Raw genomic sequence first — 20,339 nt, 5'->3', positions numbered from 1 at the left:
TAAAATTTCATCGAAATACATTTAATTAAAGAGTTTAAAAGTCGGTCATCCTAAAGTTGATGATGTAAATATGTCTATTTCTAATCGGCGCCTCAGAAGCACGCTACGTTCTGTACGTAATTGCTTGTAATTACTAAACTAATTTGACTTTTATAAATCGGTCTGTTGCAACAAGTTTATATGACATTAAATTACCAACATACAAAGTTTCATCGTGATACATTTTATACAAAAAGTTTAAAGCTCGGTCAACCTATTGTTGGTGAGTTAAATATGAGTATTTCCAAAGTCGCCTTAGAAGCGCGCTACGTTCTGTACATAAGTGCTTGTATTAACTAAACGAATTTGAATTTTATAAATCGGTCTGTTGCAACAAGTTTGTACGGCAATACATTACCAACATATAAAATTTCATCGAAATACATTTAATTAAAGAGTTTAAAAGTCGGTCATCCTAAAGTTGATGATGTAAATATGTCTATTTCTAATCGGCGCCTCAGAAGCACGCTACGATCTGTACATAAGTGCTTGTAATTACTAAACTAATTTAAGTTTTATAAATCAGTCTGTTGCAACAAGTTTATATGACATTAAATTACCAACATACAAAGTTTCATCGTGATACATTTAATATAAAAAGGTTAAAGCTCGGTCAACCTATTGTTGGTGAGTTAAACATATGATTCTTTGCAATGGCGCCTTAGAAGCGCGCTACGTTCTGTACATAAGTGCTTGTATTAACTAAACGAATTTGAATTTTATAAATCGGTCTGTTGCAACAAGTTTTTATGACATTAAATTACCAACATACAAAGTTTCATTGTGATACATTTAATATAAAAAGGTTAAAGCTCGGTCAACCTATTGTTGGTGAGCTAAATATGAGTGTTTCCAACGGCGCCTTAGAAGTGCGCTACGTTCTGTACATAAGTGCTTGTATTAACTAAACGAATTTAAATTTTATAAATCGGTCTGTTGCAACAAGTTTGTACGGCAATACATTACCAAAATATAAAATTTCATCGAAATACATTTAATATAAAGAGTTTGAAAGTCGGTCATCCTAAAGTTGATGATGTAAATATGTCTATTTCTAATCGGCGCCTCAGAAGCACGCAACGTTCTGAACGTAATTGCTTGTAATTACTAAACTAATTTGACTTTTATAAATCGGTCTGTTGCAACAAGTTTATATGACATTAAATTACCAACATACAAAGTTTCATCGTGATACATTTTAAAGAAAAAGTTTAAAGCTCGGTCAACCTATTGTTGGTGAGTTAAATATGAGTATTTCCAACGGCGCCTTAGAAGCGCGCTACGTTCTGTACATAAGTGCTTGTATTAACTAAACGAATGTGAATTTTATAAATCAGTTTGTTGCAACAAGTTTATATGACATTAAATTACTAACATACAAAGTTTCATCGTGATACATTTAATATAAAAAGTTTAAAGCTCGGTCAACCTATTGTTGGTGAGTTAAACATATGATTCTTTGCAATGGCGCCTCAGAAGTGCGCTACGTTCTGTACATAATTGCTTGTATTAACTAAACGAATTTGAATTTTATAAATCGGTCTGTTGCTACAAGTTTATATGACATTAAATTACCAACATACAAAGTTTCATGGTGATACATTTAATATAAAAAGGTTAAAGCTCGGTCAACCTATTGTTGGTGAGTTAAATATGAGTGTTTCCAACGGCGCCTTAGAAGCACGCTACATTCTGTACATAAGTGCTTGTATTAACTAAACGAATGTGAATTTTATAAATCGGTCTGTTGCAACAAGTTTATATGACATTAAATTACTAACATACAAAGTTTCATCGTGATACATTTAATATAAAAAGTTTAAAGCTCGGTCAACCTATTGTTGGTGAGTTAAACATATGATTCTTTGCAATGGCGCCTCAGAAGTGCGCTACTTACTGTACATAAGTGCTTGTATTAACTAAACGAATTTAAATTTTATAAATCAGTTTGTTGCAACAAGTTTATATGACATTAAATTACCAACATACAAAGTTTCATCGTGATACATTTAATATAAAATGTTTAAAGCTCGGTCAACCTATTGTTGGTGAGCTAAATATGAGTGTTTCCAACGGCGCCTTAGAAGCACGCTACATTCTGTACATAAGTGCTTGTATTAACTAAACGAATGTGAATTTTATAAATCGGTCTGTTGCAACAAGTTTATATGACATTAAATTACTAACATACAAAGTTTCATCGTGATACATTTAATATAAAAAGTTTAAAGCTCGGTCAACCTATTGTTGGTGAGTTAAACATATGATTCTTTGCAATGGCGCCTCAGAAGTGCGCTACTTACTGTACATAAGTGCTTGTATTAACTAAACAAATTTGAATTTTATAAATCGGTCTGTTGCAACAAGTTTATATGACATTAAATTACCAACATACAAAGTTTCATGGTGATACATTTAATATAAATGTTTAAAGCTCGGTCAACCTATTGTTGGTGAGTTAAACATATGATTCTTTGCAATGGCGCCTCAGAAGCACGCTACGTTCTGTACATAAGTGCTTGTATTAACTAAACGAATTTAAATTTTATAAATCAGTTTGTTGCAACAAGTTTATATGACATTAAATTACCAACATACAAAGTTTCATCGTGATACATTTAATATAAAAAGGTTAAAGCTCGGTCAACCTATTGTTGGTGAATTAAACATATGATTCTTTGCAATGGCGCCTCAGAAGTGCGCTACTTACTGTACATAAGTGCTTGTATTAACTAAACGAATTTAAATTTTATAAATCAGTTTGTTGCAACAAGTTTATATGACATTAAATTACCAACATACAAAGTTTCATCGTGATACATTTAATATAAAATGTTTAAAGCTCGGTCAACCTATTGTTGGTGAGCTAAATATGAGTGTTTCCAACGGCGCCTTAGAAGCACGCTACATTCTGTACATAAGTGCTTGTATTAACTAAACGAATTTGAATTTTATAAATCGGTCTGTTGCTACAAGTTTATATGACATTAAATTACCAACATACAAAGTTTCATGGTGATACATTTAATATAAAAAGGTTAAAGCTCGGTCAACCTATTGTTGGTGAGTTAAATATGAGTGTTTCCAACGGCGCCTTAGAAGCACGCTACATTCTGTACATAAGTGCTTGTATTAACTAAACGAATGTGAATTTGATAAATCGGTCTGTTGCAATAAGTTTATATGACATTAAATTACTAACATACAAAGTTTCATCGTGATACATTTAATATAAAAAGTTTAAAGCTCGGTCAACCTATTGTTGGTGAGTTAAACATATGATTCTTTGCAATGGCGCCTCAGAAGTGCGCTACTTACTGTACATAAGTGCTTGTATTAACTAAACGAATTTAAATTTTATAAATCAGTTTGTTGCAACAAGTTTATATGACATTAAATTACCAACATACAAAGTTTCATCGTGATACATTTAATATAAAATGTTTAAAGCTCGGTCAACCTATTGTTGGTGAGCTAAATATGAGTGTTTCCAACGGCGCCTTAGAAGCACGCTACATTCTGTACATAAGTGCTTGTATTAACTAAACGAATGTGAATTTTATAAATCGGTCTGTTGCAACAAGTTTATATGACATTAAATTACTAACATACAAAGTTTCATCGTGATACATTTAATATAAAAAGTTTAAAGCTCGGTCAACCTATTGTTGGTGAGTTAAACATATGATTCTTTGCAATGGCGCCTCAGAAGTGCGCTACTTACTGTACATAAGTGCTTGTATTAACTAAACAAATTTGAATTTTATAAATCGGTCTGTTGCAACAAGTTTATATGACATTAAATTACCAACATACAAAGTTTCATGGTGATACATTTAATATAAATGTTTAAAGCTCGGTCAACCTATTGTTGGTGAGTTAAACATATGATTCTTTGCAATGGCGCCTCAGAAGCACGCTACGTTCTGTACATAAGTGCTTGTATTAACTAAACGAATTTAAATTTTATAAATCAGTTTGTTGCAACAAGTTTATATGACATTAAATTACCAACATACAAAGTTTCATCGTGATACATTTAATATAAAAAGGTTAAAGCTCGGTCAACCTATTGTTGGTGAATTAAACATATGATTCTTTGCAATGGCGCCTCAGAAGTGCGCTACTTACTGTACATAAGTGCTTGTATTAACTAAACGAATTTAAATTTTATAAATCGGTTTGTTGCAACAAGTTTATATGACATTAAATTACCAACATACAAAGTTTCATCGTGATACATTTTATACAAAAAGTTTAAAGCTCGGTCAACCTATTGTTGGTGAGTTAAACATATGATTCTTTGCAATGGCGCCTCAGAAGTGCGCTACGTTCTGTACATAATTGCTTGTATTAACTAAACGAATTTGAATTTTATAAATCGGTCTGTTGCTACAAGTTTATATGACATTAAATTACCAACATACAAAGTTTCATGGTGATACATTTAATATAAAAAGGTTAAAGCTTGGTCAACCTATTGTTGGTGAGTTAAATATGAGTATTTCCAACGGCGCCTTAGAAGCACGCTACGTTCTGTACATAAGTGCTTGTATTAACTAAACGAATTTGAATTTTATAAATCAGTTTGTTGCAACAAGTTTATATGACATTAAATTACCAACATACAAAGTTTCATCGTGATACATTTAATATAAAAAGGTTAAAGCTCGGTCAACCTATTGTTGGTGAGTTAAACATATGATTCTTTGCAATGGCGCCTCAGAAGTGCGCTACTTACTGTACATAAGTGCTTGTATTAACTAAACGAATTTGAATTTTATAAATCGGTCTGTTGCAACAAGTTTTTATGACATTAAATTACCAACATACAAAGTTTCATCGTGATACATTTAATATAAAAAGGTTAAAGCTCGGTCAACCTATTGTTGGTGAGCTAAATATGAGTGTTTCCAACGGCGCCTTAGAAGCACGCTACGTTCTGTACATAAGTGCTTGTATTAACTAAACGAATTTGAATTTTATAAATCGGTCTGTTGCAACAAGTTTGTACGGCAATACATTACCAACATATAAAATTTCATCGAAATACATTTAATATAAAGAGTTTAAAAGTCGGTCATCCTAAAGTTGATGATGTAAATATGTCTATTTCTAATCGGCGCCTCAGAAGCACGCTACGTTCTGTACGTAATTGCTTGTAATTACTAAACTAATTTGACTTTTATAAATCGGTCTGTTGCAACAAGTTTATATGACATTAAATTACCAACATACAAAGTTTCATCGTGATACATTTTATACAAAAAGTTTAAAGCTCGGTCAACCTATTGTTGGTGAGTTAAATATGAGTATTTCCAAAGTCGCCTTAGAAGCGCGCTACGTTCTGTACATAAGTGCTTGTATTAACTAAACGAATTTGAATTTTATAAATCGGTCTGTTGCAACAAGTTTGTACGGCAATACATTACCAACATATAAAATTTCATCGAAATACATTTAATTAAAGAGTTTAAAAGTCGGTCATCCTAAAGTTGATGATGTAAATATGTCTATTTCTAATCGGCGCCTCAGAAGCACGCTACGTTCTGTACGTAATTGCTTGTATTAAGTAAACTAATTTGAGAATAGGTAAATTAATTTTTGCAGCAAATTTATATTACATAAGCCTACTTTATGAATATAGTAGATTTCATGTGCATACGTGTAATGGAAAATGTTTAAATCCGGTTATTTTAGTTCAAAATCTATTAATAGAAATATTTTATTTTATTTGACAATTTGTGAAAGCGAAACAATTTTTTGCAATGTTTTTACTTTCTTTGTTCATAATTGCATAGCTGCCTTGGTTAGTTTGCTGTAATGATTATGTCATTGCCTTTTAAGCGTTAAATTCCCCTGTTACTGTTCTTTTTTTCATCGGAGTTTCACAGATTAAGTTTTCTCTATTATTATTAATAGATTAACAGGCGACATAAATGTTTTCTATATTGTGTTGAGCGATTGAAGGACTAGTGAAAATGCTATGACTGGGTTTATATTTCGAAATTTATAATCAAATACGTTAGTGCTTCCTGTTTTTAACCCCCTTACCTTAATTTAAGTATTAACAAGGAAGTCTAGGCTAGAGGGCGTTTTTTGACGCGCGTTTTCTTGTAGGTAGGAAGTAGTTTTGGTTGTTTTGTATTACAAAACGTTTTGTTTTCATTAGGCAAATTGAGCAGAAATCTTTGAAAAGCGCAAACATGTACATAATGGATTTGTTTACGCTCTATTTAAGGCATTGTTTAAAAATATATTTATCATGATTTTTAGTTGAAGATCAATAGGCTAGTCGTAATGAGAACGATGGTTTGATGTTGCTTTTAACTCTCTGAGGTCATAGGCAGCTTTTGTTTCGTCATTGGAATTGGACATTTGGATGAATTGGTCATTCGACCTCTCTGCTGGAAGCCATTCCGCTCGACTAAAAAGCTCACAATATGTCAAAGTTCATTAGTTTATAAGCAATTTTTGACACTGATGGATTTATATTTAGGTCAGTTACATATAATCTTACTTGAAGTAAAAGCATCCTATAGAAATGACCATTAGTTAATTATGTAAGACAGTAAGGTAGTTTAAAAGTCTATTTAGGATACTTAGTTACTAGAAAATGTCATGTTGTAACTTGTAAGAGCAGTTCAATGAAATTATACAGTAATGTTAACTACTATATCCTTCAACAATTTTTTGTGGCATTCAAGTGGATATATTTATTGATTATATATATACTTCATATATGTATTAAACTATTTATTTTGCATTTATATACCTTTATTGCTGTTGTATATATTATTTATTTTATTAATAAGTTGCATGTATAACTGGTATAATAATATATTATGAATACATAAAGGAAAAATTTTAAGTCTACATCTTTTCTTTTTGATATTTTGACAATGGAAGAAAAACAATGTTCGTCAAAAAATTTCAGGTTTTGCAGCTTAACTTTTATAGCTAACTTTTCTGCATGTAGGTTAATGGCTGTTTTGTTAAACTTTGGTATAATATGTTTGTTGTATGTTTTTCACATGAATCAATGAAGTTAAAACGATTAAAGTGAAATAATCCATTCTTAGAATGTAAAAAATAAGCATGTCAATTTTCAGAAAACAGGTTCTTAGGCCATAAAATGTTGGGTAAATGTTGTCATTTCTTTACCACATAATACTGTAGATACCCCAATTTATTTTACAGCTTAATATACAGTGTCAAGAATAGACTAAAATTAAGTAATATATTATGAATCATAGGCACGCTTTGATTTTCAATGATAGCATGCTCGTCAAGAGCCTATATTGTACATATTTTGTGGTTAATTTTGCACGATTTTTAAGAATGATTTGACTTATGGAAAGGAACTTTTTTAATTATGGAAGTTGTTTGAGATTAAGGGACTACCAGTTATGTTACACAACATGCCAATATTTTATTTATTGTCAGTAGATCTAATATTTATAATGATACCTTATACTTATGTATGTTTAACTAACTCTATTTTAGTCAGACAACATCAAGACATCATTATCAAGATCTTTCGAGTGACACAGATTCAGATATACCTTCTACAAGTAAATTGTAAGTTAACAAAAACGAGTTTCAAGCTTAATTTATAAGAAATGATAGTAGTTTGGCCAAGTAAATTTGAGTTATAGCCTACTTAGGAATTTGACAAGATGGAAAACACGTATTTGTTTATTAAATGTTTGCAACAGATTAAACAGAATGCAATGTTTGCCAACATTCCTTAGCAAGTGTCTAGCTCGATTTGGCATTGATGTAAAAGGTATAAAATTGAAAAATTTGCTGGAAAGTGCAAAAGTTGGTGCAAAGTGCAAAATCAATGCCAAATCGAGTTGGACACTTGCTTAGGATTAGTGGCCAAATTCAGTTTATTTTGTGCATCGGTTCAATTAATTTCAAAAATTATACCTCATGTATTATTTCATGTTTAGTCAGAGAAAGTCAAGACGTCATCGTCGGCATTTCAGTGACTCTGATTCAGATTTGTCTTCTGTATCGTGAGTTATTTTAATTAGTTAACAGCAATCATGTCTACTAGTTTTCCAAGTTTTTATTGCAGATGTTACCATAATTGTCCACTTCAGACACTGTGCTTGTTTGGGGGTAGAAAGGAAAATTATAAGTTATATCATAACTATTTCATTTTCGTAGTATAGTACAGAAAGCCTAAGTATGATAAATGCTTGTATAGATTTTTAAAAATCTTTTATAGCTTGAGGGGAATTACCTTTTATGCTTTTAAAAATTGCGTTTTAGGTAAAATTGGGTCAAAGCATATCATCCTCGTTTTTTAAGTCTAAAAATCATACTATAAAGATTCTCTGAAAATTTATGTGGCGGTGGCCTTGCCTCCGAAAAACAAAATGTCCATGATTGAACTGAGAAAGCTTTAAATGTGTAGTTGTCATATTTTGCTCTAGTATGTACCACTGAAATTTGGAGTTAAGAGTTTGAGTTATAATGAGCTGTTTGAATATCATTGGTAGTTGATTTTCCTAGACTGATTAAGTTGTTTAGAGTTTAAAAATTTCAATTTAAGCAAGGTTGAGTTTACACGTTTCACACGTTTCTCTATTTTCTTTAATTGTTTTTCTTGTATTATTTGGTGTATGTTTAGTTGGGAAAGATCAAGACAACATCTACGAGATATTTCCAGTGATTCAGATTCATACAAATCTCGTGAACAGTGAGTTTAGAATAATAATTTGTTCTACAATTGATTTGCATAAAGTTAACTAACATATATACCTGTGGTATTTGTGTTGTTGTCAATTAACAATCTTTTTGTTTTGATATTGCCACATGGTTTGTTATATTGACATACCAGTTTTTGAATTAAATTGAAATAAGAAATGTTTATTAACTTTGAACATACCAACTACGCATAAACAAAAATGTTGTAAAATATTCAGTTTTATAGCTACTTTACTGCCATCGGTTATTTTAATGTTAAAACTAAAACTAATAGATATTTATCCTTCCCTATATCATTTTTAGTAGGAAAAAATCAAAATGTCATCATCGACATTTACGTGACATCGATTCAGATTTGTCTTCTTCGTCGTGAGTTACCTATATTTCTATTTTTCTACCATATATCGTATATTCTATAGTTGTCATTGCTACCAGAATATAATTAACTATCGATTTTAGATACACTAGTCAATCTGAGATGAAGCAACATCAGGGTTTTTTTGGTGAATCTCCTGGCAGCAGAAGAAGGTATTTTATTCAGATAGTACCCTTAGGTGAAATTTTTACACCATATACCTTGTTATAGAGCGCTATAGAAAGCAAGTTACTCATTGTAAATGCAACAAAGATCACGCTAAAATCGGTGTCAGTTTTAAATTTACTTCCAATTGAAATTTTAACTAACATGAAGCAACTTCACCAGTCCTGGTTATTATTAGACTAAATCAACAAAATTTACATAACTCAAAATGATTTCTTCGCTTCCGATTTTTAAACTTTCACTGTATTTAGTAGGGAAAAATCAAGACACCATCGTCAAGTTGTTTCTAGTGATGCAGATTCAGACAAATCCCGTAAACAGTGAGTTTACAAAATTTGTTTTACAATTTACAAAAAATTAGCTTTGGAACATGCTTATTGAATTTGTGCTAATTTAGAGCGTTTGTACTGTGATATTGTTTAACAAGTTGTAATGCACATACAATCATGCAAATAATAGCAAATACCACCAAAGCCACCAAAGAGCTTATTGTATTGTAGCTTATTTAACAAAGCGGGTATCGGGCCACGATTATCAGTTTACATGCTTAACTTGCACTTTCTGAATATAGTTTATTGATTTCTGGTTTAGAATGTTTCCTGCATAAGCTAATATTGTTATGGCATTGTTTTGCACATAGACAGAGAAAATCAAGATATCTTCATCAGGGATATTCAAGTGATTTAACATCAGACTCATCTCCTAAACTGTGAGTTAGTTAAAAGCTAATAAATTCATCTGCTATGATAACTGTTTAATGATACTTTTACTGCATTGAAAACATTTTTTTAGAATTGTAAAAGAATGCAAAGTTTGTTATAGCAAGTCTTTCCAAATTATTTTACATTAATGAGGGCTGGGGATTACTTATACCAAAATCCTTTGACTCCTACTCTTCCATATGTAACATATGTTTTTTACAACTTTTGACCAGCATGCAAAACAAATTTGATTTGCAATTAATCACTTACACTGCATTGTCTTAACAAGTCTTTGATGAATGTTTGTTTTAATGCACAAGCTGACATTTAAGCATGCCTACTAAGTGTGATTCTATCCTTAATTGTTCTTTTAACTTTAACTTGTGTGATGCCATTATTGTCCTCTGGGGACAGCAGGAAAGTAAAGTGTAGAAAATAATAAGTTGTAACAGTAGCTTCATTCACATGGCATGTTTGAAAACAATACTTTGTGCTCACAACACATATGCAATATATTAATTATAATTTAACAATAGCTGCGTAAACCTTTTCTGGATTTTTACAAAGCAATAGAGGAATGTCTGTTTGAGTCCTGGTTTAATTGGTCTTTTTTTGTGCCAGCCATATTGCAATCATGATTAGGATACTAGAGTGGTTGTGTAAGTGAAAGAATTTGCTATATAGCGCTTCAGTGAAACAAGCTTCATTTTTACTCATCAGTTAAATATTCAAACATTGTCAGTTTTTCTGGCTGCTTAACGATGTGTATGCTCAGACATTCATACAATAATGAAATATTACAAACTGTAGGACTATCGCAGTATGAACAGGATTCACTGCCTGATTAAGACCCATGTTCATTGCCCAGAAATTGAACTACAACAGTTACAAAAACATTTTTTTAAATATTTGTTAGATTGAGTTTTCAAGAACCTGTGATAAATAAATACTAATTTTAACTCTTAAATAAGTATAAAATACACATTGTATATATTTTAGTTTCAGAAAATCAAGGCGTCAGCGTCAACATTTTTCAAGTTACTCTTCTGGAAATCGAAAACGGTGTGTGTAATTATCGCATGCTTTAAAATATGTAATGTTGTTACGTTAGCAAGTTTTGAAGCATTACTATATTAACTGATATTGAAGAAAAATAGCTACAAATTGCGTTTTCGATATGTTTTTGGAGTACAACAGGTTTTTATAAAATTTTAAAATAAAACAATTTTTCCAGATGTTTGGAGAAATGTAATAGATGTGAATACAGTATTTACTTGATGTTTATTGTTGACATGGTATGATAATCTTTATTCTTAGACTGAAAAAAGTCTTTGCACAACTTATACCTGGCAATGATTTCTTATTGCATTAGCCCCATTTTTTCATGTCTACATCAACAGACAGGGTTACATTTGTGGCCATGACCCCCTCTCATTAGAGATACGTTGATAAGCAAATTGGAAAATTTCCAATTGTTTGACCATGCACGACCTGTTGTTACTGATTGATTAGTTATTTACTTGTTCTTTCGTATGAGGTTGGCTCAAGCATATTCAGAGCCTATCAATTGTAGCCAATTCTTCCCATCTTCGTCAGGGGTCTTCAGGTCCCCTTGGCCTATGGGTGGGTGTAGGACACGACAAAAAGATGATATGTTCTGCTGTTTGTGATTCTACACCGCTAATGCATGATAGTATATAGTGCACTGCTTTACCTTGCGTGCATGGTGCATGTCTGCATTACTAAAACGGCCATTGGCTAGGAGCTGTCCGGTTATGGAATTTGCTGTAATCGGGCAACGTTTTGACTGGGATTTTCGTCCAGTGAGATGGTTAAAGATCTTCCACGCTTTTCTGCTGGAATGCGTGAAATCAATGTCCTTTACAGTATCCTCCCAGCGCTTCCTACGTTTTTTGTCGAGGCATTTTGGCAGGTCTGTGGCCTTGGAGGCAGCATTACTAGGTTTCTTGGCACTCACGAATGCGTCATAGTGGTTATTACATTCAACATCCCATGTGGGGATGTAGTGTTGATGACGGCCACTTGGTATGATCTTCTTTGCAGCGTCAGTGAGTAACTGGGAGAATGCAGAGTAGGCTGCATTCAAAATGGTCGAGTTGGGGTCAGGTAGCTTTTCAGATCCAAACTCGACCAATCGAGTGTATTGTTGCCATCTGGCTTTCTGGAGGTTCTATCTTTAGACTGGTTTTGTTTTCAAAGGTTCTATTGGTTTTATTAGTGGTGGTCTGTGTTGAGATCTTGGGAATTTATCCAAAATAAAACGTCTCGGGCCAGGTCCAGTGTTGAGATTTGCGAAAGCCAGGTCAGGGTTGGAGGTGGTGTTCCATCTGTCTGAGCAGAAACTGCCGGGCTGTTTATGGTCAAACAAAAGGTGGACATCGGAGGCCGAAGCCCATTCTTCAAGTGCTGTGCCATTGTGGTTTGTAGCGCTGTAGCCCAAGATAGTACTGTGGCAGTAGAAATCGCCAGCATAGACGACAGGGATGGAATTTTTAAGTAGCCTGGCAGGGGACGGTTTGTAGACATCAATGACATTAACGCCTTCCACCTCTACAGCCATCCATTCTGTTTCGGAGTTAGCCGAGGTGTATCCGGCAATCTTGAGGCGGGATGTATCAATTACATGGATTTCTTGTTGGAGGATGGCGGTGACTTTGTGGGTACTCACAAGGTGTTCCAAGATGTTGATTTTGGCTTTTGTGAGACCTTCTACATTCAGCTGTAACAGCGTGACACCTTCCCGTTCGGCAGTTTGAGCTGCCTGCCCTAAGAAGGGAACATGTTTCGGGTCAGTATTAGGTTGCTGGAGCTGAGTTCGCATTTTGCTAGATAGCTTCTTATTTGCTTTTCCAGGTTGTTGATATTGGTCTGACAGACGTCAGTTTCCAGGATTCACCACGATGAGGTCATCAACTTAAATCCCTTCAACTTGAAGTTATTTACTAATGTGTCCATCAGTTTACTGTTTGTCTTTGTGCAATGCTTTAGATTAATCATAAACTGTTTTTTTTTGCATTAGAAAATTATATGGATTTGTTAATTCTAAAAAAAACAAGTTGTGCTGGTAACCCCTTGAATGGTCTCTGCATTAAAATTCCAACTCATATTTTTTCTGTACGTGCTACTACATAGCATTTTTTGAAAACAAAGCAAAGAATTGGTTGCATTTTTACAGTGAATTTTTAAAAGAAAAAAATTTAAATATGCAATGATTTTTGTTCGATTTTTTATGGCTGTGTCTTTAAGTTAAGAGATGTAGATGTTAAAACTAAATGTAGCTTCTGACCTTTACAAAGGCAATTTTTTGGTTCCTTGTTCTGGCAACTTTTAACCAACCTGATACAAAGCATTTTGTAATATTAGTTATCGGTCTATGTAGCTGGTTACTTACACATTTTGACTAATATGAGTTAATTGTAATTTGTTTATTAGAAACAAAAATGTAGACACAAAGGCTTCCTCTTCGTCTGTGATGTCAAGAAATATTAAAAGGTAAGTTTTTATAGCGTACAAAAACTGTGCAAATATAACTTTTGACTTGGTATATGTAACAGTTTAATTTGATGCAGCAGTTCGGTTTGAATTACTTCTGTTCCGTGTTTTGTTGGAATAAGTCAAATATATAGTAATCTTCTTTGCATGTGTTAACAGGACTGATAGTTTCGGTGTTTGTAATCCCTGTTACTTTATTTTATTTTATTTATACATTTTCGGTAGTTAATTCGGTAGTTAATCCGCTTAATTCGGACACCGGATAACCCGGACAAGCGCTTTATTCGGCCAAAATGCTCGGGAATGGAACAAAAGTAAAAACTGAACGTAAAAAACTCCCGTTAAGTGTTAATTCGGACAATTCTCCGCTTAATTCAAACACAGGTTCGCAATTCCATCGTTACGTTATGACATAATAAACAGTACTTCGTTCGTTTTAAGACAAGATGCAATTGCATTATGAGCGATTATGGTGAAACAATGACGATCGATGCAGTAACAATCGACAATGAACTCATATAACGCCGTGCCAGCTTCATAGTCGCTTTTTCTTTGGTACAATCGCGTTCATCTTGTAGGGAAAAATTGTACAGAAAAGTTTAGCACAATAAGTGAAATTCCTCACTAAAGTAAACGAAGACGTTTTAAGCGATCAGTGCCAGTTACTGCAGTATAGCGCAGGTGCAATTCATTTATTACGCAACACTACAGTATTTTAAATGCGTTTTCTGCCTTCACGCATGACATTAAACGAACAATTGATTTTCCGCTTAATTCGGCCAAAAGTGAGCGGAAGCAAAGTGTCCAAATTAAGCGGATTTGACTGTATATGTAAAATTAATATATTATTAATATTCTTTCTCATAAGACTAGAGTAGCTTATCACTATTATCAGTCATTATGATGGTTGTTCCCTTTCTGTTCATATGAATAGAACTGATTGCTCTATTTCTATACTTTAAAGGTCTTCGGCAGGGAGAATTATAAGGACATGTCCCTATTGTAAAAAAACCTATGTAAATGTTTCCAATCACTGCAAGAAACACCCAGACATACCCAAGGAAAACTTATTATATGACAGCTTTGCTAAAAAAATGAAAAAAGCTGGTTATGAGCAGTTTGCAGGTTATTCCTGCACACTATGTGGGAGGTCTGTGCTAGGTATCGAAAGTCACATCAAGCACAAACATAAAGAAATAATTTTAAAGTCAGAGGAATTCAATAAAATTTGTGAAGAATCAAAGGTTAAGAAGTCTGATTTACAGTTTTATTTGACAAGATATCAAACAACCTTACAGACAATGGGAATTGGCAAAAGAAACGAGTGTAGCGAGGCTGAAGCTCTGTGATATGTGCAACAAGTTAGAACCTTAATAAGCGGTCTGGAAGATATAAAGTATCCCACAAAAATTTATCAGACTTTATGCCAACAAATTTCAGGTGAAGGACATGACAGCACCAGGTATGCCTACCTGGCAACGCTAAACAACTTTTTGCAGTTTATGCAGATTGAATTCGGAGACATCCAGAAAACTGAAATCGAGAAGCTTTCAAAATATGTCAACCAATGGTTGCAGAGGCAAAGACAGAAAAAAGAAAAACGAGAACGTTTTGTTAAGGACAATTCAATCAAAAAACTAAGAAAACATTCTTTCCCTGGACAAAAAATTAAAGCATATGAAAGAGCCACTGAAAAAGAAGCAGCTGCCATCCGATGTAAGACACTGGGCTCATTGACCAAACAAGAAATAACTTTCGTTTGTGGCGATATCTTTGCCAGAATAATTTGTAGGCTTGGTTGTAGGTCTTCCACAATAACTGGAATAAAACGAAAAGAAGTGGAGGACCACGAGGTCATGGATTCTGGTTTTTATTCCATTTTGGTAGCTGACCAGAAAGAAAAAACGAGGCATGCTTGTCTCGTACTATCACCAGAGGAGTTTGAAGATGTCAAGAAAACATCTGACCATGTATGGTCATTTTTACAAGCACTACCAACTCTTAATGATCGTGTGTTTCCCAGTTTATCTGGCAGCAATTTGAAAGGAAGAATGTCTTCAGCCGCCTTTAACACAATATACAAGAAAATTAGCAGAAAATGCTTTAAAACTCCGGTCAATGTAACTGAAACAAGAAAATTAATAACCAGAGAAATCAGTGGTAAGCCACGACAAATAAAGGAAGCAATTGCTAGGGCTGAAGGACACACTCTTGGCGTTGCAGATACATTTTATGATGTCACACACCCTTCTGAAATTGTGCAAACCGCTCGAATATATCTGGAGGAGATCGCAAGTAAGAAAAATACTAACAATATTGTTTAGTGTCATATCTCTTGTATCAGTTTTGTGTTTTATTGATGCATTGATAATGAAAATTGTTAATCCGTGATTACATTTTTTGAAGCATAGTTAAATTTACTTTACTTTTAGTGAAAACGGTTTCTGAAAGTGGTGTAAAATCTAACACAGGTATGTAGGTGTCTTATTTACCAAAATTCTTAATCGAAATTTTATATCATATTTTTTATAAAAGATGATTGCTTCATAAAGTTGTAGGAAATTTTCTATAAATAAAATTTCTAATAGCACTAAACCTGACTGATATGCGATCAAGCGGTTGTCAAATAGATAACATTTTACTGAAGACTGTGAAATGAATAATGGAGGTAATATTTCCAAGTATTAAATGGTTTAAAAAATGTATTCACTTTTGAAACAGGTGCAGTCGCTGGCAGTCAGACACAAAAAGCAGCAGGTTTTTCACAAGTTTATTAGTATGCTCATTAAGATAAAATGGTATTTTTTGTTCGATGAGTGTTATAGTAGCCTATATGCCTGTTATGGTTTATCATCTTTAGCAAAGTTTTTATTTTTGTTTTGCAGAGCCAGTTCCCAACGTGACTGACAAAAGCGATTGTCAAATAGGTAGAGATCTCACAGAAGATGGTGAAATGAATAGTAGGTGTGATATTTCTAAATATTAAATGGTTTAAATACTCACTTTTTAAACAGGTGCAGTCACTGGCAGTCAGACACAAGAAGCAGCAGGTTTGTCACAAGTTTATTAGTATGCACATTTAGATAAACTGGTATTTTTTGTTCGATCAGTTTTATAGTAGCTTATATGCCTGTTATGGTTTATCATCTTTAGCAAAGTTTTTATTTTTGTTTTGCAGAGCCAGTTCCCAACGTGACTGACAAAAGCGATTGTCAAATAGGTAGAGATCTCACAGAAGATGGTGAAATGAATAGTAGGTGTAATATTTCTAAATATTAAATGGTTTAAATACTCACTTTTAAAACAGGTGCAGTCACTGGCAGTCAGACACAAGAAGCAGCAGGTTTGTCACAAGTTTATTAGTATGCACATTTAGATAAACTGGTATTTTTTGTTCGATCAGTTTTATAGTAGCCTATATGCCTGTTATGGTTTATCACCTTTAGCAAAGTTTTTATTTTTGTTTTGCAGAGCCAGTTCCCAACGTGACTGACAAAAGCGATTGTCAAATAGGTAGAGATCTCACAGAAGATGGTGAAATGAATAGTAGGTGTAATATTTCTAAATATTAAATGGTTTAAATACTCACTTTTTAAACAGGTGCAGTCACTGGCAGTCAGACACAAGAACCAGCAGGTTTGTCACAAATTTATTAGTATGCACATTAAGATAAAATGGTATTTTTTGTTCGATCAGTGTTATAGTAGCTTATATGCCTGTTATGGTTTATCACCTTTAGCAAAGTTTTTATTTTTGCTTTGCAGAGCCAGTTCCCAACGTGACTGACAAAAGCGATTGTCAAATAGGTAGAGATCTCACAGAAGATGGTGAAATGAATAGTAGGTGTAATATTTCTAAATATTAAATGGTTTAAATACTCACTTTTAAAACAGGTGCAGTCACTGGCAGTCAGACACAAGAAGCAGCAGGTTTGTCACAAGTTTATTAGTATGCACATTTAGATAAACTGGTATTTTTTGTTCGATCAGTTTTATAGTAGCCTATATGCCTGTTATGGTTTATCACCTTTAGCAAAGTTTTTATTTTTGTTTTGCAGAGCCAGTTCCCAACGTGACTGACAAAAGCGATTGTCAAATAGGTAGAGATCTCACAGAAGATGGTGAAATGAATAGTAGGTGTAATATTTCTAAATATTAAATGGTTTAAATACTCACTTTTTAAACAGGTGCAGTCACTGGCAGTCAGACACAAGAACCAGCAGGTTTGTCACAAATTTATTAGTATGCACATTAAGATAAAATGGTATTTTTTGTTCGATCAGTGTTATAGTAGCTTATATGCCTGTTATGGTTTATCACCTTTAGCAAAGTTTTTATTTTTGCTTTGCAGAGCCAGTTCCCAACGTGACTGACAAAAGCGATTGTCAAATAGGTAGAGATCTCACAGAAGATGGTGAAATGAATAGTAGGTGTAATATTTCTAAATATTAAATGGTTTAAATGCTCACTTTTAAAACAGGTGCAGTCACTGGCAGTCAGACACAAGAAGCAGCAGGTTTGTCACAAGTTTATTAGTATGCACATTTAGATAAACTGGTATTTTTTGTTCGATCAGTTTTATAGTAGCCTATATGCCTGTTATGGTTTATCACCTTTAGCAAAGTTTTTATTTTTGTTTTGCAGAGCCAGTTCCCAACGTGACTGACAAAAGCGATTGTCAAATAGGTAGAGATCTCACAGAAGATGGTGAAATGAATAGTAGGTGTAATATTTCTAAATATTAAATGGTTTAAATACTCACTTTTTAAACAGGTGCAGTCACTGGCAGTCAGACACAAGAACCAGCAGGTTTGTCACAAATTTATTAGTATGCACATTAAGATAAAATGGTATTTTTTGTTCGATCAGTGTTATAGTAGCTTATATGCCTGTTATGGTTTATCACCTTTAGCAAAGTTTTTATTTTTGCTTTGCAGAGCCAGTTCCCAACGTGACTGACAAAAGCGATTGTCAAATAGGTAGAGATCTCACAGAAGATGGTGAAATGAATAGTAGGTGTAATATTTCTAAATATTAAATGGTTTAAATACTCACTTTTAAAACAGGTGCAGTCACTGGCAGTCAGACACAAGAACCAGCAGGTTTGTCACAAATTTATTAGTATGCACATTTAGATAAACTGGTATTTTTTGTTCGATCAGTTTTATAGTAGCCTATATGCCTGTTATGGTTTATCACCTTTAGCAAAGTTTTTCTTTTTCTTTTGCAGAGCCAGTTCCCAACGTGACTGACAAAAGCGATTGTCAAATAGGTAGAGATCTCACAGAAGATGGTGATAAATATTAAATTGTTTAAATTAATATACTCTTTTACTTTTTCAACAGGTGCAGTCACTGGCAGACAGGCACAAGAAGAATCAGGTTTGTTAAAAACTGAATTAGTAAATACGTAAGGATACATGTATAGGTAGGCTGGTAGGTGTGTGTTAAGTTAGTGAATATTGCTTGTTGTTCTGGAAAAGTCTGTTTTGTTTATGTTTTCATCGGTTCAAACAAAAAATCCTTCTGTTTCTTAGGCCCAACGATAGGTGTTGCTATCTCTTTTTCTGAAGGTATCGTATCTACGTGATTATTGGTTATTCGTAGTTATGCTTTCTTACTGAAATTAAAACATTAACCGAAGTTGGTCTTTCATTCCGTAGCAACGTGCCTAAAATTTGTTTTGTTATATCTAAATAGCTAACGTCATAAGAGTGAAATTCACCTATGACCGAATTATCCTGGACATCTTCAGGCCTGCTGACATCAGATTTGCTTCGGGAGGTGATGTTCAGTCGCTTGCTGACATAAAAATGGGCGAAAAATGTCTAGCTCGGTGGCCTCCAGACAAACAGTTTTATTTAGCTACAAGAGTTGACCCATCCTTCTGTAAGTTAGTATGGATTTAGTTGAAGTTTCAATCTACCATTAAGCTTTTACTACCTGTTTGTTTGCGAAAAAAATAGCGTCATTTAGTACAAACAAACTTAGGAAGTGCGTGTTATTTTTTTAGGTACGCCCAAGAAACGAAGAGAAGGAACTTATTACTCAGATTCCGACACTTCTCCTCAAAAAAAAGTACAATTGCCAGTGACAGCCAAAAGAAGAAGAAAGAAAATTACATTTACCAACTTTGAATACGCTTGAACTTGTGTAGTTTGAGTTATTTTTTTACTATCTTCTCTTTTTCATTCATTTTCAAATTTCTGTTTCGCGTTCATTATCTGCAGCATTTTTTATATCGTGTTATCTTGATACTTTGCAACTGTATTATATCTTTATTGAAGTATGGAATAATGTGTCATTAGTGGAATGATTTACAATATTGCATTACTTTGAGAATTTTTTGTGGGTTTACTTTCCCTGTATAGTGTATATGCATCCACCTAGCTCCAATAAAATATTATTCTGCAAATTTCACATGACAATAATTTCTAGTAGATCTTTATCGCCAGCTGCTGGTGGACGAGTTTTAGTTTCAAGGAACAAATTTCCTAACAAAATTTGTTTGCAAACAACTTTTAAAAAAAAAAAGAGCGTATCAAAATTTGTTACATTAGTTAATCTTCATAAATCTTAATTTTGAAAATTTGTTCCCGCGCGTGTATATGGTCATGCGTTTTTGTACAGAATAAGGATCGATGTGGTGCAACATAGCTATGACCGTAACAACACCCTCATACAGAAAAATTAGACAAGGCCTTTAAGATTCTGGATACAGTATAGGCTACTGGTATACGTAAAAATCCGTAATCCTATTTCATACCTGCGTCAAAAAGACAACAGTTTTTTAGCGTAAAGATGCAAACATATTGTATGAACAGTA

The 20,339-nt window shown here is 33.4% G+C and overlaps 1 protein-coding gene across 16 annotated transcripts; it reads left to right on the top strand.

Annotated features, from left to right (window-relative positions):
- Positions 1–6,320: 6,320 nt before the first annotated feature.
- On the top strand, positions 6,321–19,927 carry LOC143465453 (uncharacterized). Of its 16 annotated transcripts, none has more exons than XM_076963755.1 (24): positions 6,558–6,976; positions 7,546–7,620; positions 7,998–8,063; positions 8,684–8,752; positions 9,067–9,129; positions 9,220–9,288; positions 9,553–9,621; positions 9,942–10,010; positions 11,002–11,064; positions 13,456–13,515; positions 15,320–15,810; positions 15,948–15,986; positions 16,237–16,272; positions 16,401–16,442; positions 16,530–16,565; positions 16,694–16,735; positions 17,995–18,030; positions 18,159–18,200; positions 18,288–18,323; positions 18,745–18,786; positions 18,860–18,895; positions 19,051–19,086; positions 19,214–19,402; positions 19,527–19,927. In XM_076963755.1, exons 1-24 carry the CDS (start codon positions 6,942–6,944, stop codon positions 19,658–19,660), a joined length of 1,875 nt encoding a protein of 624 aa, XP_076819870.1. In that variant the 5' UTR covers positions 6,558–6,941; the 3' UTR covers positions 19,661–19,927. The 16 variants fall into 16 exon arrangements, with proteins under 16 accessions (XP_076819881.1, XP_076819870.1, XP_076819868.1 ...); XM_076963753.1 differs by having other exon boundaries at positions 6,559–6,976; positions 9,064–9,129; positions 9,556–9,621; XM_076963752.1 differs by lacking the exons at positions 18,159–18,200; positions 18,288–18,323 and adding exons at positions 18,452–18,493; positions 18,581–18,616 and having other exon boundaries at positions 6,559–6,976; positions 9,064–9,129.
- Positions 19,928–20,339: the final 412 nt, after the last annotated feature.

This window comes from Clavelina lepadiformis, chromosome 7, assembly GCF_947623445.1.
Source record: "Clavelina lepadiformis chromosome 7, kaClaLepa1.1, whole genome shotgun sequence".
NCBI lineage: Eukaryota > Metazoa > Chordata > Ascidiacea > Aplousobranchia > Clavelinidae > Clavelina > Clavelina lepadiformis.
The sequence above is the reverse complement of the archived record's forward strand: the minus strand, read 5'-3'. Positions and strand labels throughout refer to the sequence as shown.

Excerpts from the sequence above, each read along its gene's own strand:
- LOC143465453 (XM_076963752.1), top strand. The coding sequence starts at position 6,942 with ATGGAAGAAAAACAATGTTCGTCAAAAAATTTCAG. Across the intron at positions 7,621-7,997 it reads ATACCTTCTACAAGTAAATT|TCAGAGAAAGTCAAGACGTC; the intron begins GTAAGTTAACAA and ends TTTCATGTTTAG. Across the intron at positions 16,273-16,400 it reads TCAGACACAAAAAGCAGCAG|AGCCAGTTCCCAACGTGACT; the intron begins GTTTTTCACAAG and ends TTTGTTTTGCAG.